The sequence below is a fragment of the Scyliorhinus torazame genome, chromosome 21, assembly GCF_047496885.1.
Source record: "Scyliorhinus torazame isolate Kashiwa2021f chromosome 21, sScyTor2.1, whole genome shotgun sequence".
In the NCBI taxonomy this organism is placed as follows: Eukaryota; Metazoa; Chordata; class Chondrichthyes; order Carcharhiniformes; family Scyliorhinidae; genus Scyliorhinus; species Scyliorhinus torazame.
In genome coordinates, this window is record NC_092727.1 from 66,454,292 (window position 1) to 66,477,163 (window position 22,872).

Genomic DNA, 22,872 nt, shown 5'->3' on the forward strand with positions numbered 1-22,872 from the left:
CAGAGCCCAGCATCCATCACCCAGAGTCCAGAGCCCAGCTTCCATCACCCAGAGTCCTGAGCCCAGAGCCCAGCTTCCATCACCCAGAGTCCAGCATCCATCACCCAGAGCACAGCATCCATCACACAGAGCCCAGCGTCCCGCATCCATCACCCAGAGCCGAGCACCCAGCATTAATCACCCAGAGCCCAGGGCCCAGCATTAATCACCCGGAGCCCAGCATCCATCACCCAGAGCCCAGCATCCACCACCCAGACCCCAGCATCCATCACCCAGAGCCCAGGGCCCAGCATCCATCACCCAGAGCCCAGGGCCCAGCATCTATAACCCAGAGCCCAGTGCCCAGCATCCATCACCCAGAGCCCAGCATCCAGCATCCATCACCCAGAGCCCAGGGCCCAGCATTAATCACCCGGAGCCCAGCATCCATCACCCAGAGCCCAGCATCCACCACCCAGACCCCAGCATCCATCACCCAGAGCCCAGGGCCCAGCATCCATCACCCAGAGCCCAGGGCCCAGCATCTATAACCCAGAGCCCAGTGCCCAGCATCCATCACCCAGAGCCCAGCATCCAGCATCCATCACCCAGAGCCCAGGGCCCAGCATCCATCACCCAGAGCCCAGAGCCCAGCATCCATCACCCAGAGCCCAGCGTCCGGCATCCATCACCCAGAGCCCAGCATCCAGCATCCATCACCCAGAGCCCAGGGCCCAGCATCCATCACCCAGAGCCCAGAGCCCAGCATCCATCACCCAGAGCCCAGTGCCCAGCATCCATCACCCAGAGCCCAGCGTCTGGCATCCGTCACCCTGAGCCCAGCAACCGGCATCCATCACCCAGAGCCCAGAGCCCAGCATCCATCACCCAGAGCCCAGCGTCTGGCATCCGTCACCCTGAGCCCAGCAACCGGCATCCATCACCCAGAGCCCAGTGCCCAGCATCCATCACCCAGAGCCCAGCGTCCGGCATCCATCACCCAGAGCCCAGGGCCCAGCATCCAGCACCCAGAGCCCAGGGCCCAGAATCCATCACCCAGAGCCCAGGGCCCAGCATCCATCACCCAGAGCACAGGGCCCAGAATCCATCACCCAGAGCCCAGCATCCAGCATCCATCACCCAGAGCCCAGGGCCCAGCATCCATCACCCAGAGCCCAAGGCCCAGCATCCATCACCCAGAGCCCAGCATCCAGCATCCATCACCCAGAGCCCAGGGCCCAGCATCCATCACCCAGAGCCCAAGGCCCAGCATCCATCACCCAGAGCCCAGGGCCCAGCATCCATCACCCAGAGCCCAGCGTCCGGCATCCATCACCCAGGGACCAGAGCCCATCATCCATCAGCCAGAGCCCAGCGGCTGGCATCCATCACCCAGAGCCCAGGGCCCAGCATCCATCACCCAGAGCCCAGCATCCAGCATCCATCAGCCAGAGCCCAGCGGCTGGAATCCATCACCCAGAGCCCAGGGCCCAGCATCCATCACCCAGAGCCCAAGATCCAGCATCCATCACCCAGAGCCCAGGGCCCAGCATCCATCACCCAGAGCCCAGCGTCTGGCATCCATCACCCAGAGCCCAGGGCCCAGCGTCCATGATCCAGGGCCCAGCGTCCATCACCCAGAGCCCAGGGCCCAGCGTCCATGATCCAGGGCCCAGCATCCATCACCCAGAGCCCAGCATCCATCATCCAGAGCCAGCGACTAGCGTCCATCACCCAGAGTCAGCGTCCATCACCCAGAGACCAGTGTCCAGAGCCCAGCGTCCATCACCCAGAGCCCAGCATCCATCACCCAGAGCCCAGCGTCCTGCGTCCAGCACCCAGAGACCAGCATCCATCACCCAGAGCCCAGCGTCCTGTGTCCATCACCCAGAGCTCAGAGACCAATGTCCAATGCCCAGCACACAGGGCCCAGAGTCTAGAGCTCTACACACACTCACACACACCCCTACACACACTCACACACACATCCCTACACACACACACTCACACACACACGCATACATAGTCCAGACCCTAGAGCTAGGGCCCAGAATCCAGAGTCCAGAGCTCCACGCACTCACACACATCTCTATCCACACACACACACACACAGTCCAGAGCAGAAAGCCCAGATCCCAGAGCACAGAGCCCAGCATCCATCATCCAGAGCCCAGAGGCCAGCATCCATCACCAGAGCCCAGAGCACAGCATCCATCACCAAGAGTCCAGAGCCCAGAGCCCAGCATCCATCACCCATCACCCAGAGCCCAGCATCCATCACCCAGAGCCCAGAGCCAAGCATCCATCACCCTGAGCCCAGCATCCATCACCCAGAGTCCAGCATCCATCACCAGAGCCCAGCATCCATCACCCAGAGCCCAGAGCCCAGCATCCATCACCAGAGCCCAGAGCCCAGAGCCCAGCCTCCATCACCCAGAGCCCAGCCTCCATCACCCAGAGTCCAGCATCCATCACCCAGAGCCCAGCATCCATCACCCAGAGCCCAGCCTCCATCACCCAGAGTCCAGCATCCATCACCCAGAGCCCAGCAGCCATCACCCAGAGCCCAGCATCCATCACCCAGAGTCCATCACCCAGAGCCCAGAGCACAGCATCCATCACCCAGAGCCCAGCTTCCATCACCCAGAGTCCAGCATCCATCACCCAGAGCCCAGAGCCCAGCATCCATCACCCAGCGTCCAGAGTCCAGCATCCATCACCCAGAGCCCAGAGCCCAGCATCCATCACCCAGCGTCCAGAGTCCAGCATCCATCACCAGTGCCCAGAGCCCAGAGCCCAGCATCCATCACCCAGCGTCCAGAGCCCAGCATCCATCACCCAGAGTCCTGAGCCCAGAGCCCAGCATCCATCACCCAGAGCCCAGAGCACAGCATCCATCACCCAGAGACCAGCTTCCATCACCCAGAGTCCAGCATCCATCACCCAGAGCCCAGAGCCCAGCATCCATCACCCAGCATCCATCACCCAGAGCCCAGCATCCATCACCAGTGCCCAGAGCCCAGAGCCCAGCATCCATCACCCAGAGTCCAGAGCCCAGGGCCCAGCATCCATCACCCAGATTTCAGAGCCCAGAGCCCAGCATCCATCACCCACAATCCAGAGCCCAGAGCCCAGAGCCCAGCATCCATCACCCAGAGTCCAGAGCCCAGGGCCCAGCATCCATCACCCAGATTTCAGAGCCCAGAGCCCAGCATCCATCACCCACAATCCAGAGCCCAGAGCCCAGCATCCATCACCCAGAGTCCAGAGCCCAGGGCCCAGCATCCATCACCCAGAGTCCTGAGCCCAGCGCCCAGGGCCCAGCATCCATCACCCAGAGTCCAGAGCCCAGAGCCCAGCATCCATCACCCAGAGTCCAGAGCCCAGGGCCCAGCATCCATCACCCAGATTTCAGAGCCCAGAGCCCAGCATCCATCACCCACAATCCAGAGTCCAGAGCCCAGAGCCCAGCATCCATCACCCAGAGTCCAGAGCCCAGGGCCCAGCATCCATCACCCAGAGTCCTGAGCCCAGAGCCCAGGATCCATCACCCAGAGCCCAGAGCCCAGGGCCCAGCATCCGTCACCCAGAGCCCAGAGCCCAGCATCCATCACCCAGAGTCCAGAGCCCAGAGCCAGCATCCATCACCCAGAGCCCAGAGGCCAGAGCCCAGCATCCATCACCCAGAGCCCAGAGCCCAGCATCCATCACCCAGAGTCCAGAGCCCAGAGCCCAGCATCCATCACCCAGAGCCCAGAGCCCAGAGCCCAGCATCCATCACCCAGAGCCCAGAGCCCAGCATCCATCACCCAGAGCCCAGAGCCCAGGGCCCAGCATCCATCACCCAGAGCCCAGGGCACAGCATCCATAACCCAGAGTCCTGAGCCCAGAGCCCAGCATCCATCACCCAGATTCCAGAGCCCAAAGCCCAGCATCCATCACCCAGAGCCCAGCATCCATCACCCAGATTCCAGAGCCCAAGGCCCAGCATCCATCACCCAGAGCCCAGCATCCATCACCCAGATTCCAGAGCCCAGAGCCCAGCATCCATCACCCAGAGTCCAGCATCCATCACCCAGAGCCCAGAGCCCAGCATCCATCACCCATCACCCAGAGCCCAGCATCCATCACCCAGAGCCCTGCATCCATCACCCAGAGCCCAGCATCCATCACCACAGCCCAGAGCCCAGCATCCATCACCCTGAGCCTAGCATCCATCACCCAGAGTCCAGAGCCCAGCATCCATCACCCAGAGTCCAGAGCCCAGCATCCATCACCCAGATTCCAGAGCCCAGAGCCCAGCATCCATCACGCAGAGCCCAGCATCCATCACCCAGATTCCAGAGCCCAGAGCCCAGCATCCATCACCCAGAGTCCAGCATCCATCACCCAGAGCCCAGAGCCCAGCATCCATCACCCATCACCCAGAGCCCAGCATCCATCACCCAGAGCCCAGCATCCATCACCCAGAGCCCAGAGCCCAGCATCCATCACCCACCACCCAGAGCCCGGCATCCATCACCGCAGCCCAGAGCCCAGCATCCATCACCCTGAGCCTAGCATCCATCACCCAGAGACCAGAGCCCAGCATCCATCACCCCGAGCCCAGCATCCATCACCCAGAGTCCTGAGCCCAGAGCCCAGCATCCATCGCCAGAGCCCAGAGCCCAGAGTCCAGAGCCCAGAGCCCAGCATCCATCACCCAGAGCCCAGAGCCCAGGGCCCAGCATCCATCACCCAGAGCCCAGGGCACAGCATCCATAACCCAGAGTCCTGAGCCCAGAGCCCAGCATCCATCACCCAGAGTCCAGAGCCAAGAGCCCAGCATCCATCACCCAGATTCCAGAGCCCAGAGCCCAGCATCCATCACCCAGAGCCCAGCATTCATCACCCAGAGTCCAGAGCCCAGCGTCCATCACCCAGAGTCCAGAGCCCAGAGCCCAGCATCCATCATAAGAACATAATAACTAGGAGCAGGAGTAGGCCATCTGGCCCCTCGAGCCTGCTCCACCATTCAATGAGATCATGGCTGATCTTTTGTGGACTCAGCTCCACTTTCCGGCCCAAACACCATATCCCTTAATCGCTTTATTCTTCAAAAAACTATCTATCTTTATCTTAAAAACATTTAATGAAGGAGCCTCTACTGCTTCACTGGGCAAGGAATTCCATAGATTCACAACCCTTTGGGTGAAGAAGTTCCTCCTAAACTCAGTCCTAAATCTACTTCCCCTTATTTTGAGGCTATGTCCCCGAGTTCTGCTTTCACCCGCCAGCGGAAACAACCTGCCAGCATCTATCCTATCTATTCCCTTCATAATCTTATATGTTTCTATAAGATCCCCCCTCATCCTTCTAAATTCCAACGAGTACAGTCCCAGTCTACTCAACCTCTCCTCGTAATCCAACCCCTTCAGCTCTGGGATTAACCGAGTGAATCTCCTCTGCACACCCTCCAGTGCCAGTACGTCCTTTCTCAAGTAAGGAGACCAAAACTGAACACAATACTCCAGGTGTGGCCTCACTAACACCTTATACAATTGCAGCATAGCCTCCCTAGTCTTAAACTCCATCCCTCTAGCAATGAAGGACAACATTCCATTTGCCTTCTTAATCACCTGTTGCACCTGAAAACCAACTTTTTCTGACTCATGCACTAGCACACCCAGGTCTCTCTGCACAGCAGCATGTTTTAATATTTTATCATTTAAATAATAATCCCTTTTGCTGTTATTCCTACCAAAATGGATAACCTCACATTTGTCAACATTGTATTCCATCTGCCAGACCCTAGCCCATTCACTTAGCCTATCCAAGTCCCTCTGCAGATTTCCAGTATCCTCTGCACTTTTTGCTTTACCACTTATCTTAGTGTCGTCTGCAAACTTGGACACATTGCCCTTGGTCCCCAACTCCAAATCATCTATGCAAATTGTGAACAGTTGTGGGCCCAACATTGATCCCTTAGGGACACCACTAGCTTCTGATTTCCAAACCGAGAAACACCTATTAATCCACACTCTTTGCTTTCTATTAATTAACCAATCCTCTATCCATGCTACTACTTTCCCCTTAATGCCATGCATCTTTATCTTATGCAACAACCTTTTGTGTGGCACCTTGTCAAAGGCTTTCTGGAAATCCAGATATACCACATCCATTGGCTCCCCGTTATCTACCGCACTGTTAATGTCCTCAAAAAATTCCACTAAATTGGTTCAGTGCGACCTGCCCTTTATGAACCCATGCTGCGTCTGTCCAATGGGACAATTTCCATCCAGATGCCTCGCTATTTCTTCCTTGATGATAGATTCCAGCATCTTCCCTACTACCGAAGTAAAGCTCACTGGCCTATAATTACCCGCTTTCTGCCTACCTCCTTTTTTAAACAGTGGTGTCACGTTTGCTAATTTCTAATCCGCCGGGACCACCCCAGAGTCTAGTGAATTTTGGTAAATTATCACTAGTGCATTTGCAATTTCCCTCGCCATCTCTTTTAGCACTCTGGGATGCATTCCATCAGGTCCAGGAGACTTGTCTACCTTTAGCCCCATTAGCTTGCCCATCACTACCTCCTTGGTGATAACATCCATCACCCAGAGCCCAGCATCCATCACCCAGAGCCCAGAGCCCAGCATCCATCACCAAGAGCTCAGAGCCCAGCATCCATCACCCAGAGCCCAGAGCCCAGCATCCATCACCCAGAGCCCAGAGCCCAGCATCCATCACCAAGAGCTCAGAGCCCAGCATCCATCACCCAGAGCCCAGAGCCCAGAATCCATCACCCAGAGCACAGCATCCATCACCGAGAGTCCAGAGCCCAGAGTCCAGCTTCCATCACCCAGAGCACAGCATCCATCACCGAGAGCTCAGGGCCCAGCGTCCATCACCCAGAGCTCAGAGACCAGCATCCATCACCCAGAGCCCAAGGCCCAGCATCCATCACCCAGAGCCCAAGGCCCAGCATCCATCACCCAGAGCCCAGGGCCCAGCATCCATCACCCAGAGCCCAGCATCCATCACCCAGAGCCCAGTGTCCCGCTTCCATCACCCAGAGCCGAGCAGCCAGCACCCATCACCCAGACCCCAGCATCCATCACCCAGACCCCAGGGCCCAGCATCCATCACCCAGAGTCCAGGGCCCAGCATCCATCACCCAGACCCCAGCATCCAGCATCCATCACCCAGAGCCCAGCATCCAGCATCCATCACCCAGAGCCCAGGGCCCAGCATCCATCACCCAGAGCCCAGCATCCATCACCCAGAGCCCAGGGCGCAGCGTCCATGACCCAGAGCCCAGGGCCCAGCAGCCATCACCCGGAGCCTAGCATCCAGCGTCCATCACCGAGAGCCCAGAGCCCAGAGCCCGGTGTCCATCACCCAGAGCCCAGAGACCAGCTTCCAGCACCCAGAGCCCAGAGCCCAGCATCAAGCGTCCAGTGTCAATCACCCAGAGCCCAGAGTCAGCGTCCATCACCCAGAGCCCAGATCGCAGCACCCAGAGCCCAGCGTCCTTCATCCAGAGGCAGCGTCCAGCGTACATCGCCCAGAGCCAGCGTCCATCATCCAGAGCCCAGCGTCCAGCGTCCATCACCCAGAGCCCAGTGTCCAGAACCCAGCGTCCATCACCCAGAACCCACCACCCATCACCCAGAGCCCAGCGTCCTGCGTCCAGCACCCAGAGCCCAGCGTACTGTGTACAGCACCCAGAGCCCAGCGTCCATCACCCAGAGCCCAGTGTCCAGAACCAAGCGTCCATCACCCAGAGCCCAGCATCCATCACCCAGAGCTCAGAAACCAATGTCCAATGCCCAGCACACAGGGCCCAGAGTCCAGAGCTCCATGCACTCACACACACTCACACACATCTCTATACAAACTCACACACACCCATACACACACTCACACCCCCCGACACACACACACAGTCCACAGCCGAAATCCCAGATCCCAGAGCCCAACACCCATCACCCATCACCCAGAGCCCTGCATCCATCACCCAGAGCCCAGAGCCCTGCATCCATCACCCAGAGCCCAGAGCGCAGAGCACAGCATCCATCACCCATCACCCAGAGCCCAGTACCCAGAGCCCAGTATCCATCACCCAGAGCCCAGGGCCCAGCATCCATCACCCAGAGCCCAGCGTCCATCACCCAGAGCCCAGAGCCCTGCATCCATCACCCAGAGCCCAGGGCCAAGCATCCATCACCCAGAGCCCAGAGCCCTGCATCCATCACCCAGAGCCCAGAGCCCTGCATCCATCACCCAGAGCCCAGGGCCCAGCATCCATCACCCAGAGCCCAGAGCCCTGCATCCATCACCCAGAGCCCAGAGCCCTGCATCCATCACCCAGAGCCCTGCATCCATCACCCAGAGTCCAGAGCCCAGAGCCCAGCATCCATCATAAGAACATAAGAACTAGGAGCAGGAGTAGGCCATCTGGCCCCTCGAGCCTGCTCCACCATTCAATTGAGATCATGGCTGATCTTTTGTGGACTCAGCTCCACTTTCCGGCCCAAACACCATATCCCTTAATCGCTTTATTCTTCAAAAAACTATCTATCATTATCTTAAAAACATTTAATGAAGGAGCCTCTACTGCTTCACTGGGCAAGGAATTCCATAGATTCACAACCCTTTGGGTGAAGAAGTTCCTCCTAAACTCAGTCCTAAATCTACTTCCCCTTATTTTGAGGCTATGTCCCCTAGTTCTGCTTTCACCCACCAGTGGAAACAACCTGCCCGCATCTATCCTATCTATTCCCTTCATAATCTTATATGTTTCTATAAGATCCCCCCTCATCCTTCTAAATTCCAACGAGTACAGTCCCAGTCTACTCAACCTCTCCTCGTAATCCAACCCCTTCAGCTCTGGGATTAACCTAGTGAATCTCCTCTGCACACCCTCCAGTGCCAGTACGTCCTTTCTCAAGTAAGGAGACCAAAACTGAACACAATACTCCAGGTGTGGCCTCACTAACACCTTATACAATTGCAGCAGAACCTCCCTAGTCTTAAACTCCATCCCTCTAGCAATGAAGGACAACATTCCATTTGCCTTCTTAATCACCTGTTGCACCTGAAAACCAACTTTTTCTGACTCATGCACTAGCACACCCAGGTCTCTCTGCACAGCAGCATGTTTTAATATTTTATCATTTAAATAATAATCCCTTTTGCTGTTATTCCTACCAAAATGGATAACCTCACATTTGTCAACATTGTATTCCATCTGCCAAACCCTAGCCCTTTCACTTAGCCTATCCAAGTCCCTCTGCAGACTTCCAGTATCCTCTGCACTTTTTGCTTTACCACTTATCTTAGTGTCGTCTGCAAACTTGGACACATTGCCCTTGGTCCCCAACTCCAAATCATCTATGTAAATTGTGAACAGTTGTGGGCCCAACACTGATCCCTTCGGGACACCACTTGCTTCTGATTTCCAAACCGAGAAACACCTATTAATCCACACTCTTTGCTTTCTATTAATTAACCAATCCTCTATCCATGCTACTACTTTCCCCTTAATGCCATACATCTTTATCTTATGCAACAACCTTTTGTGTGGCACCTTGTCAAAGGCTTTCTGGAAATCCAGATATACCACATCCATTGGCTCCCCGTTATCTACCGCACTGTTAATGTCCTCAAAAAATTCCACTAAATTAGTTCAGTGCGACCTGCCCTTTATGAACCCATGCTGCGTCTGTCCAATGGGACAATTTCCATCCAGATGCCTCGCTATTTCTTCCTTGATGATAGATTCCAGCATCTTCCCTACTACCGAAGTAAAGCTCACTGGCCTATAATTACCCGCTTTCTGCCTACCTCGTTTTTAAACAGTGGTGTCACGTTTGCTAATTTCTAATCCGCCGGGACCACCCCAGAGTCTAGTGAGTTTTGGTAAATTATCACTAGTGCATTTGCAATTTCCCTTGCCATCACTTTTAGCACTCTGGGATGCATTCCATCAGGTCCAGGAGACTTGTCTACCTTTAGCCCCATTAGCTTGCCCATCACTACCTCCTTGGTGATAACATCCATCACCCAGAGCCCAGCATCCATCACCCAGAGCCCAGAGCCCAGCATCCATCACCAAGAGCTCAGAGCCCAGCATCCATCACCCAGAGCCCAGCATCCATCACCCAGAGCCCAGAATCCATCACCCAGAGCACAGCATCCATCACCGAGAGTCCAGAGCCCAGAGCCCAGCATCCATCACCCAGAGCCCAGCATCCATCACCCAGAGTCCAGCATCCATCACCCAGAGCACAGCATCCATCATCCAGAGCCCAGGGCCCAGTATCCATCATCCAGAGCCCAGGGCACAGTATCCATCATCCAGAGCCCAGGGCCCAGTATCCATCACCCAGAGCCCAGCGTCCATCACCCAGAGCTCAGAGCCCAGCATCCATCACCCAGAGCCCAGGGCCCAGCGTCCATCACCCAGAGTCCAGGGCCCAGCATCCATCATCCATCACCCAGAGCCCAGCATCCATCACCCAGAGTCCAGCGTCCCGCTTCCATCACCCAGAGCCGAGCAGCCAGCATCCATCACCCAGAGTCCAGGGCCCAGCATCCATCACCCAGAGTCCAGGGCCCAGCATCCATCACCCAGAGCCCAGGGTCCAGCAGCCATCACCCGGAGCCTAGCATCCAGCGTCCATCACCGAGAGCCCAGAGCCCAGAGCCCGGTGTCCATCACCCAGAGCCCAGAGTCAGCGTCCATCACCCAGAGCCCAGATCGCAGCATCCAGAGCCCAGCGTCCTTCATCCAGAGGCAGCGTCCAGCGTACATCGCCCAGAGCCAGCGTCCATCATCCAGAGCCCAGCGTCCAGCGTCCATCACCCAGAGCCCAGTGTCCAGAGCCCAGCGTCCATCACCCAGAACCCACCACCCATCACCCAGAGCCCAGCGTCCTGCGTCCAGCACCCAGAGCCCAGCGTACTGTGTACAGCACCCAGAGCCCAGCGTCCATCACCCAGAGCCCAGTGTCCAGAACCAAGCGTCCATCACCCAGAGACCAGCATCCATCACCCAGAGCTCAGAAACCAATGTCCAATGCCCAGCACACAGGGCCCAGAGTCCAGAGCTCTACACACTCACACACACACACATACACAGTCCAGAGCCGAGAGCTAGGGCCCAGAATCCAGAGTCCATAGCTTTACACACTCACACACACCCCTACACACACTCATACACACCTCTACACACACTCACACACACATCCCTACACACACACACTCAAACACACACGCATACATAGTCCAGAGCCTAGAGCTAGAGCCCAGAATCCAAAGTCCAGAGCTCCATGCACTCACACACACTCACACACATCTCTATACAAACTCACACACACCCATACACACACTCACACCCCCCGACACACACACACAGTCCACAGCCGAAATCCCAGATCCCAGAGCCCAACACCCATCACCCATCACCCAGAGCCCTGCATCCATCACCCAGAGCCCAGAGCCCTGCATCCATCACCCAGAGCCCAGAGCGCAGAGCACAGCATCCATCACCCATCACCCAGAGCCTAGTACCCAGAGCCCAGTATCCATCACCCAGAGCCCAGGGCCCAGCATCCATCACCCAGAGCCCAGCGTCCATCACCCAGAGCCCAGAGCCCTGCATCCATCACCCAGAGCCCAGGGCCCAGCATCCATCACCCAGAGCCCAGAGCCCTGCATCCATCACCCAGAGCCCAGAGCCCTGCATCCATCACCCAGAGCCCAGAGCCCTGCATCCATCATCCAGAGCCCAGGGCCCAGCATCCATCACCCAGAGCCCAGAGCGCAGAGCACAGCATCCATCACCCATCACCCAGAGCCCAGTATCCATTACCCAGAGCCCAGTATCCATCACCCAAAGCCCAGTATCCATCACCCAGAGCTCAAAGCCCAGCATCCATCACCTAGATTCCAGAGCCCAGAGCCCAGCATCCATCACCCAGAGCCCAGCATCCATCACCCAGAGTCCAGAGCCCAGCATCCATCACCCAGAGTCCAGAGCCCAGAGCCCTGAGCCCAGCATCCATCACCCAGAGCCCAGAGCCCAGAGCCCAGCATCCATCACCCAGAGTCCAGAGCCCAGCATCCATCACCCAGAGCCCAACATCCATCACCCAGAGTCCAGAGCCCAGAGCCCAGAACCCAGCATCCATCACCCAGAGCCCAGCATCCATCACCCAGAGCCCAGGGCCCAGCATCCATCACCCAGAGCCCAGCATCCATCACCCATCACCCATCACCCAGAGCCCAGCATCCATCACCCAGAGCCCAGAGCCCAGCATCCATCACCCAGAGCCCAGGGCCCAGCATCCATCACCCAGAGCCCAGGGACCAGCATCCATCACCCAAGCCCGGGTCCCAGCATCCATCACCCAGAGCCCAGGGCACAGCATCCATCACCCAGAGCCCAGAGCCCAGCATCCATCACCGAGAGCCCAGAATCCCAGAGCCCGGTGTCCATCACCCAGAGCCCAGAGACCAGCTTCCAGCATCCAGCACCCAGAGCCCAGCATCAAGCGTCCAGTGTCAATCACCCAGAGCCCAGAGCCAGCGTCCATCACCCAGAGCCCAGATAGCAGCACCCAGAGCACAGCGTCCATCATCGAGAGGCAGCGTCCAGCGTACGTCACCCAGTGACAGCGTCCATGATCCAGAGCCCAGCGTCCATCACCCAGAGCCCAGCATCCATCATCCAGAGCCAGCGTCTAGCATCCATCACCCAGAGTCAGCGTCCATCACCCAGGGACCAGTGTCCAAGCCCAGCGTCCATCACCCAGAGCCCAGCATCCATCGCCCAGAGCCCAGTGTCCTGCGTCCAGCACCCAGAGCCCAGAGCCCAGCGTCCTGTGTCCATCACCCAGAGCTCAGAGACCAATGTCCAATGCCCAGCACACAGGGCCCAGAGTCCAGAGCTCTACACACTCACACACACACACATACACAGTCCAGAGCCTAGAGCTAGGACCCAGAATCCAGAGTCCATAGCTCTACACACCCCACACACACTCACACACACCCCTACACACACTCACACACACATCCCTACACACACACACTCAAACACACACACGCATACACAGTCCAGAGCCTGGAGCTAGGGCCCAGAATCCAGAGTCCAGAGCTCCACGCACTCACACACGTCTCTATACACACTCACACACACCACTACACACACTCCCACACTCCTACACACACACACACACACACACACACAGTCCAGAGCAGAAAGCCCAGATCCCAGAGCCCAGAGGCTAGCATCCATCACCCAGAGCCCAGAGGCCAGCATCCATCACCAGAGCCCAGAGCACAGCATCCATCACCTAGAGTCCAGAGCCCAGAGCCCAGCATCAATCACCCATCACCCAGAGCCCAGCATCCATCACCCAGAGCCCAGAGTCCAGAGCCCAGCATCCATCAACCAGAGTCCAGAGCCCAGAGCCCAGCATCCATCACCCAGAGTCCACAGCCCAGAGCCCAGCATCCATCACCCAGAGCCCAGGGCCCCGCATCCATCACCCAGAGCCCAGAGCCAAGCATCCATCACCCTGAGCCCAGCATCCATCACCCAGAGTCCAGCATCCATCACCAGAGCCCAGCATCCATCACCCAGAGCCCAGAGCCCAGCATCCATCACCAGAGCCCAGAGCCCAGAGCCCAGCCTCCATCACCCAGAGCCCAGCCTCCATCACCCAGAGTCCAGAGCCCAGAGCCCAGCCTCCATCACCCAGAGCCCAGCCTCCATCACCCAGAGTCCAGAGCCCAGAGCCCAGCCTCCATAACCCAGAGCACAGAGCCCAGCATCCATCACCCACAGTCTAGAGCCCAGAGCCCAGCATCCATCACCCAGAGCCCAGCATCCATCACCCAGAGTCCAGAGCCCAGAGCACAGCATCCATCACCCAGAGCCCAGAGCCCAGCATCCATCACCCAGAGTCCAGCATCCACCACCCAGAGCCCAGAGCCCAGCATCCATCACCCATCACCCAGAGCCCAGCATCCATCACCCAGAGCCCAGAGCCCATAGCCCAGCATCCATTACCCAGAGCCCAGCATCCATCACCACAGCCCAGAGCCCAGCATCCATCACCCTGAGCCTAGCATCCATCACCCAGAGTCCAGAGCCCAGCATCCATCACCCAGAGTCCAGAGCCCAGAGCCCAGCATCCATCACCCAGAGCCCAGAGCCCAGAGCCCAGCATCCATCACCCTGAGCTCAGCATCCATCACCCAGAGTCCTGAGCCCAGAGCCCAGCATCCATCACCAGAGCCCAGAGCCCAGCATCCATCACCCAGAGCCCAGAGCCCAGGGCCAGGCATCCATCACCCAGAGCCCAGGGCACAGCATCCATAACCCAGAGTCCTGAGCCCAGAGCCCAGCATCCATCACCCAGATTTCAGAGCCCAGAGCCCAGCATCCATCACCCACAATCCAGAGCCCAGAGCCCAGCATCCATCACCCAGATTCCAGAGCCCAGAGCCCAGCATCCATCACCCAGAGCCCAGGGCACAGCATCCATAACCCAGAGCCCAGGGCCCAGCATCCATCACCCAGAGTCCAGAGCCCAGAGCCCAGCATCCATCATAAGAACATAAGAACTAGGAGCAGGAGTAGGCCATCTGGCCCCTCGAGCCTGCTCCACCATTCAATGAGATCATGGCTGATCTTTTGTGGACTCAGCTCCACTTTCCGGCCCGTACACTATATCCCTTAATCGCTTTATTCTTCAAAAAACTATCTATCTTTATCTTAAAAACATTTAATGAAGGAGCCTCTACTGCTTCACTGGGCAAGGAATTCAATAGATTCACAACCCTTTGGGTGAAGAAGTTCCTCCTAAACTCACTCCTAAATCTACTTCCCCTTATTTTGAGGCTATGTCCCCTAGTTCTGCTTTCACCCGCCAGTGGAAACAACCTGCCCGCATCTATCCTATCTATTCCCTTCATAATCTTATATGTTTCTATAAGATCCCCCCTCATCCTTCTAAATTCCAACGAGTACAGTCCCAGTCTACTCAACCTCTCCTCGTAATCCAACCCCTTCAGCTCTGGGATTAACCTAGTGAATCTCCTCTGCACACCCTCCAGTGCCAGTACGTCCTTTCTCAAGTAAGGAGACCAAAACTGAACACAATACTCCAGGTGTGGCCTCACTAACACCTTATACAATTGCAGCATAGCCTCCCTAGTCTTAAACTCCATCCCTCTAGCAATGAAGGACAACATTCCATTTGCCTTCTTAATCACCTGTTGCACCTGAAAACCAACTTTTTCTGACTCATGCACTAGCACACCCAGGTCTCTCTGCACAGCAGCATGTTTTAATATTTTATCATTTAAATAATAATCCCTTTTGCTGTTATTCCTACCAAAATGGATAACCTCACATTCGTCAACATTGTATTCCATCTGCCAAACCCTAGCCCATTCACTTAGCCTATCCAAGTCCCTCTGCAGACTTCCAGTATCCTCTGCACTTTTTGCTTTACCACTTATCTTCGTGTCGTCTGCAAACTTGGACACATTGCCCTTGGTCCCCAACTCCAAATTATCTATGTAAATTGTGAACAGTTGTGGGCCCAACACTGATCCCTGAGGGACACCACTAGCTACTGATTGCCAACCAGAGAAACACCCATTAATCCCCACTCTTTGCTTTCTATTAATTAACTAATCCTCTATCCATGCTACTACTTTCCCCTTAATGCCATGCATCTTTATCTTATGCAACAACCTTTTGTGTGGCACCTTGTCAAAGGCTTTCTGGAAATCCAGATATACCACATCGATTGGCTCCCCGTTATCTACCGCACTGTTAATGTCCTCAAAAAATTCCACTAAATTAGTTAGGCACGACCTGCCCTTTATGAACCCATGCTGCGTCTGTCCAATGGGACAATTTCCATCCAGATGCCTCGCTATTTCTTCCTTGATGATAGATTCCAGCATCTTCCCTACTACCGAAGTTAACCTCACTGGCCTATAATTACCCGCTTTGTGCCTACCTCCTTTTTTAAACAATGGTGTCACGTTTGCTAATTTCCAATCCGCCGGGACCACCCCAGAGTCTAGTGAATTTTGGTAAATTATCACTAGTGCATTTGCAATTTCACTAGCCATCTCTTTTAGTACCCAGGGATGCATTCCATCAGGTCCAGGAGACTTGTCAACCTTTAGCCCCATTAGCTTGCCCATCACTACCTCCTTGGTGATAACATCCATCACCCAGAGCCCAGCATCCATCACCCAGAGCCCAGAGCCCAGCATCCATCACCAAGAGCTCAGAGCCCAGCATCCATCACCCAGAGCCCAGCATCCATCACCCAGAGCCCAGCATCCATCACCCAGAGCCCAGCATCCATCACCCAGAGCCCAGAGCCCAGCATCCATCACTCAGAGCCCAGCATCCATTACCCAGAGCCCAGAGCCCAGCATCCATCACCCAGAGCCCAGAGCCCAGCATCCATCACCCAGAGCCCAGCATCCATCACCCAGAATCCAGAGCCCAGCATCCATCACCCATCACCCAGAGCCCAGCATCCATCACCCAGAGTCCAGAGCCCAGAGTCCAGAGCCCAGCATCCATTACCCAGCGTCCAGAGCCCAGAGCCCAGCATCCATCACCCAGAGCCCAGCATCCATCACCCAGAGCACAGCATCCATCACTGAGAGTCCAGAGCCCAGAGCCCAGCATCCATCACCCAGAGCCCAGCATCCATCACCGAGAGCCCAGAGCCCAGCATCCATCACCCAGAGCCCAGAGCCCAGCATCCATCACCAGAGCCCAGAGGCCAGCATCCATCACCAGAGCCCAGAGCCCAGCATCCATCGCCCAGAGCCCAGCATCAATCACCCAGAGCCCAGAGCCCAGCATCCATCACCCAGAGCCCAGCATCCATCACCAGAGCCCAAAGCCCAGAGCCCAGCATCCATTACTCAGAATCCAGAGCCCAGCATCCATCACCGAGAGCCCAGAGCCCAGAGCCCAGCATCCATCACCCAGAGACCAGAGCCCAGCATCCATCACCCAGAGCCCAGAGTCCAGAGTCCAGAGCCCAGAGCCCAGAGCCCAGATCCCAGATCCCAGGGCCCAGCATCCATCACCCAGAGCCCAGAGTCCAGAGTCCAGAGCCCAGAGCCCAGAGCCCAGATCCCAGATCCCAGTGCCCAGCATCCATCACCCAGAGCCCAGAGCCCAGAGCCCAGCATCCATCACCCAGCGCCCAGATCCCAGGGCCCAGCATCCATCACCCAGAGCCCAGAGCCCAGCATCCATCACCCAGAGCCCAGATCCCAGCATCCATCACCCAGAGTCCAGAGCCCAGAGCCCAGCATCCATCACCCAGAGCCCAGATCCCAGGGCCCAGCATCCATCACCCTGAGCCCAGAGCCCAGAGTCCAGAGGCCAGAGCCCAGAGTCCAGAGTCCAGAGTCCAGAGCCCAGAGCCCCGATCCCAGATCCCAGAACCACGAGGCCAGAGTCCAGAGCGTAGAGTGCAGCAACCACAGCCCAGGGCCCATAGGCCAGAGTTCTGATCTCAGAGTCCAGATTCCAAGCCCCAGAGTCCAGAACCCAGTGCCAAGCGTAAAGACCCCAGAGGTCAGAGTCCAGCCCCCAGAGGCCAATGCCCAGACATTAGTGACCAGATCATAGTCCAGCGGCCAGAGTCCAGATTCTAGAGTCCAGACCCGGAGCCTAGCACCCAGCGTCTAGAGACCAGGGTCCAGGGTGCAGAGCCCAGTGCTCAGAGCTCTGAGCCTAGTGCCCAGAGGCCTTCCCCAGTGCTCAGAGCCCTGAGCCCAGTGCTCAGAGGCCTTCACCAGCGCTCAGAGCCCTGAGCCCAGTACCCAGAGGCCTTCCCCAGCGCTCAGAGCCCTGAGCCCAGTGCTCACAAGCCTTCACCAGCGCTCAGAGCCCTGAGCCCAGTGCTCAGAGGCCTTCACCAGCGCTCAGAGCCCTGAGCCCAGTGCTCAGAGGCCTTCACCAGCGCTCAGAGCCCTGAGCCCAGTGCCCAGAGGCCTTCCCCAGTGCTCAGAGCCCTGAGCCCAGTGCTCAGAGGCCTTCACCAGCGCTCAGAGCCCTGAGCCCAGTGCCCAGAGGCCTTCCCCAGTGCTCAGAGCCCTGAGCCCAGTGCTCAGAGGCCTTCACCAGCGCTCAGAGCCCTGAGCCCAATGCCCAGAGCCCAGTGCTCAGAGCCCTGAGCCCAGTGCCCAGAGGCCTTCACCAGCGCTCACAGCCCTGAGCCCAATGCCCAGAGCCCAGTGCTCAGAGCCCTGAGCCCAGTGCCCAGAGGCCTTCCCCAGTGTTCAGAACCCTGAGCCCAGTACCCAGACCCCAATGTTCAGAGCCCTGAGCCCAGTGCCCAGAGCCCTTCCCCTGTGCCCAGAGCCATGAGTCCAGTGCCCAGAGCCCAGAGCCATGAGCCCAGAGTCCAGTGCCCAGAGCCCAGAGCCATGAGCCCAGAGCCCCGTGCCCTGCAGCCAGAGTCCAGAATCGAATCTCCGGAGCCCAGTGCCCAGCAGGCAGACGCTAGCACCAAGAACCCAGAGCTCAGCGCCCAAAGCCCAGAGACAGAGTCCAAAGTCCAGCACCCAGAGCCCACAACCTAGACCCTAGTGCTCAGAGATAGTGCCCAGAGACCAGTGCGCAGAGCCCAGTGCCCAGACCCTAGCACCCAGAGCCCAGAATCCAGCGCCCAGAGCCAATTGCCCAGAACCCAGAGCCCAGAGTCCAGCAGTCCCCAGAGCCCACTGCCGAGCACCCAGATGCCAGTACCAAGAGCTCAGAGCCCAGTGTCAGCAATCAGAACCCAGACCCACATTCCAGAGTTCAGAGTCCAGTCATAGAATAGAATTTACAGTGCAGAAGGAGGCCATTCGACCCATCGAGTCTGTACCGGCTCTTGGAAAGAGCACCCTACCCAAGGTCCACACCTCCACCCTATCCTCATAACCCAGTAACCCCACCCAACACTAAGGGCAATTTTGGACACTAAGGGCAATTTATCATGGCCAATCCACCTAACCTGCACATCTTTGGACTGTGGGAGGAAACCGGAGCACCCGGAGGAAACCCACGCACACACGGGGAGGATGTGCAGACTCCGCACAGACAGTGACCCAAGCCGGAATCGAACCTGGGACCCTGGAGCTGTGAAGCAATTGTGCTATCCACAATGCTACCGCGCTGCCCAGTGCCCAGCATCCAGGCGCTAGCACCAAGAACCCAGTGCCCAGCGCCCACACCCCAGACCTTAGTGCCCAGTGCCGAGTCCCCAGACCGCAGAGTCCAGCGCCCAGAGCCCACTGCCCAGAGCTCAGTGCCCAGAACCCAGAACCCAGATCCCAGAGCCCAGCGCTCAGAACCCAGAGTTTAGTTCCCAGATCTCGAGCTAATAATCAGTGGCGTAAATCCAAAATTCAGAGTCTTACCTGAGAGGAGTTGAAGAGCATCTCATAATGCATTTGGATCTGCCAAAGGATCCCTGACACAGCAGAGTATGGCATTGCCATGAAAAGCGCATAATGGACCCCAAAGAGCGGTATGAGTACAAGTGTGGATTTCAGCAGTTTTCTGGAAGAGAAACAAAACAAATTGAAAGACAGAGAGAACAGCAAAATGGCAGAGTGCACACCAAGTGGAAGTTGCAGCTTCTATCATCACAGACAGAGCAGAGAGCCCAGGGCACAGGCAGCATGGTAGCAGTGGTTAGCAGCACCAGGAACTAGGCCAGAGCAGAGAGCCCAGAGCACAGGCAGCATGGTAGCAGTGGTTAGCAGCACCAGGGACTAGGCCTTGGATGAATGTGCGGAGTCTGCACGTCCTCCCCGTGTGTGCGTGGGTTTCCTCCGGGTGCTCCGGTTTCCTCCCACAGACCAATGATGTGCAGGTTAGGTGGATTTGCCATGTTAAATTGCCCCTTAATTTTCAAAAGGTTAAGGTGGGGTTACGGGGGAGCGGGCCTAGGTGGGGGCCCTCTTTCAGAGGGTCGGTGCAGACATGACTGTAGGGATTCTATGTTCTTTGATTCATAGAGTTCAGAACCCAGAGCACAGAGTCCAGAAACCTGGGGTGAAATTCTCCGGAAACGGCGCGATGTCCGCCGACTGGCACCCAAAACGGCGGCAGACGGGCATCGCGCCGCCCCAAAGGTGCGGAATGCCACGCATCTTTGGGGGCCGAGCCCCAACATTGAGGGGCTAGGCCGACGCCGGAGGGATTTCCGCCCCGTCAGCTGGCGGAAACGGCCTTTGTTGCCCCGCCAGCTGGCGCGGAAATGACATCGCCGGGTGGCGCATGCGCGGGAGCGTCAGCGGCCGCTGACAGTTTTCCGCGCATGCGCAGTGGAGGGAGTCTCTTCCGCCTCCGCCATGGTGGAGACCGTGGCGGAGGCGGAAGGGAAAGAGTGCCCCCACGGCACAGGCCCGCCCGCGGATCGGTGGGCCTCCGATCGCGGACCAGGCCACCGTGGGGGCACCCCCCCGCGCCCCCCCCAGGACCCCGGAGCCCGCCCGCGCCGCCTTGTCCCGTCGGTAAGATAGGTGATTTAATTTACGCCGGCGGGACAGGCAATCTATCGGCGGGACTTCGGCCCATCCGGGCCGGAGAATCGAGCGGGGGGGCCCGCCAACCGGCGCGGCCCGATTCCCGCCCCCACCGAATCTCCGGTGCCGGAGACTTCGGCAACCGGCGGGGGCGGGATTCACGCCAGCCCCCGGCGATTCTCCGACCCGGCGGGGGGTCCGAGAATGTCGCCCCAGAACTTGTTTATGAGATTGTGTACTTGTGTATAGGTTTGTGGACTTGAGTATGGGTGTGGTAGTCACCACTGATGTATATATTGTATATAGAGGATGCAGATATAGGTGCTTTACGGTAAGGCCCTGTACTACAGGTACGGGGATAGATCCCTGCCTGCTGGCTCCGCCCAGTAGGCTGTGTATAAATATGTGTGCTCCCAGTACAGCAGCCATTTTGCCAGCTACTGTAGGAGGCCACACATCTCAGTGTAATAAAGCCTCGATTACATCCTACTCTCGTCTTTGTGTAATTGAGTGTGTAGAGGTGTGTGTGTGTGTAGGGGTGTGTGTGAGTGTGTAGGGGTGTGTGTGAGTGTAGGGGGGTGTGTGAATGTGTTGGGGTGTGTGTGAGTGTGTTGGGGGTGTGTGAGTGTGTTGGGGTGTGTGTGAATGTGTTGGGGCATGTGTGTGTGTGTGTGTGTGAGTGTGTTGGGGTGTGTGTGAGTGTGTAGGGGTGTGTGTGAGTGTAGGGGTGTGTGTGAATGTGTTGGGGTGTGTGTGAGTGTGTTGGGGGTGTGTGAGTGTGTTGGTGTGTGTGTGAATGTGTTGGGGTGTGTGTGTGTGTGTGTGTGTGTGAGTGTGTTGGGGTGTGTGTGAGTGTGTTGGGGGGTGTGAGTGTGTTGGGGTGTGTGTGAGTGTGTTGGGGTGTGTGTGAGTGTGTTGGGGTGTGTGTGTGTAGGGGTGTGTGTGAGTGTGTAGGGGTGTGTGTGAGTGTAGGGGTGTGTGTGAATGTGTTGGGGCGTGTGTGTGTGTTGGGGGGATGTGAGTGTGTTGGGGTGTGTGTGAGTGTGTTGGGGTGTGCGTGAGTGTGTTGGGGTGTGTGTGTATGTGTTGGGGTGTGTGTGAGTGTGTTGGGGTGTGTGTGAGTGTGTTGGGGTGTGTGTGTGTGTTGGGGTGTGTGTGAGTGTGTAGGGGTGTGTGTGAGTGTGTTGGGGTGTGTGTGAGTGTGTTGGGGTGTGTGTGTGTGTTGGGGTGTGTGTGAGTGTGTAGGGGTGTGTGTGAGTGTGTTGGGGTGTGTGTGAGTGTGTTGGGGTGTGTGTGAGTGTGTTAGGGTGTGTGTGAGTGTGTTGGGGTGTGTGTGAGTGTGTTGGAGTGTGTGTGAGTGTGATGAGGTGTGTGTGTATGTGTTGGGGTGTGTGTGAGTGTGTTGGGGTGTGTGTGTGTGTTGGGGTGTGTGTGAGTGTGTTGGGGTGTGTGTGAATGTGTTGGGGTGTGTGTGTGTGTGTGTGTTGGGGTGTGTGTGAGTGTGTTGGGGTGTGTGTGAGTGTGTTGGGGTGTGTGTGAGTGTGTTGGGGTGTGTGTGTATGTGTTGGGGTGTGTGTGAGTGTGTTGGGGTGTGTGTGAGTGTGTTGGGGTGTGTGTGTGTGTGTGTGTGAGTGTGTTGGGGTGTGTGTGAGTGTGTTGGGGTGTGTGTGAGTGTGTTGGGGTGTGTGTGTATGTGTTGGGGTGTGTGTGAGTGTGTTGGGGTGTGTGTGTGTGTTGGGGTGTGCGTGAGTGTGTTGGGGTGTGTTGGGGGTCTGTGAGTGTGTTGGGGTGTGTGTGAGTGTGTTGGTGTGTGTGTGTGTGTTGTGGTGTGTGTGTGTGTTGGTGTGTGTGTGTGTGTTGGTGTGTGTGTGCGTGTTGGGGGATGTGAGTGTGTTGGGGTGTGTGTGAGTGAGTTGGGCTGTGTGTGAGTGTGTTGGGGTGTGTGAAAGTGTGTGTGTGTGTGTTGGTGTGTGTGTGTGTGTTGGGGTGTTGGCGTGTGTGTGTGTGTTGGGGTTTGTGTGAGTGTGTGTGTGTTGGGGTGTGTGTTTGTTGGGGTGTTGACATGTGTGTGTGTGTGTGTTGGGGTGTGTGTGAGTGTGTTGGTGTGTGTGTGAGTGTGTTGGGTGTGTGTGTGTGTGTTAGGGTGTGTGTGAGTGTGTTGGCGTGTGTGTGTGTGTGTGTTGGGGTGTGTGAGTATGTTGGTGTGTGTGTGTGTGTTGGGGTGTTGGTGTGTGTGTGTGAGTGTGTTGGGGTGTGTGTGTGTGTTGGGGTGTGTGTGAGTGTGTTGGCGTGTGTGTGTGTGTGTGTTGGGGTGTGTGTGAGTGT

At 57.1% G+C, this 22,872-nt stretch overlaps 1 protein-coding gene across 1 annotated transcript in view; it reads right to left on the reverse strand.

Annotated features, from left to right (window-relative positions):
• The window catches only part of LOC140398329 (parathyroid hormone/parathyroid hormone-related peptide receptor-like), a 275,848-nt gene that overhangs the window by 100,724 nt on the left and 152,252 nt on the right, over positions 1-22,872 (reverse strand). Inside the window, exon 10 of the mRNA XM_072486901.1 lies at positions 19,435-19,576. Coding sequence (XP_072343002.1) covers positions 19,435-19,576 — 142 coding nt within the window. The remainder of the gene's footprint in view (positions 1-19,434; positions 19,577-22,872) is intronic.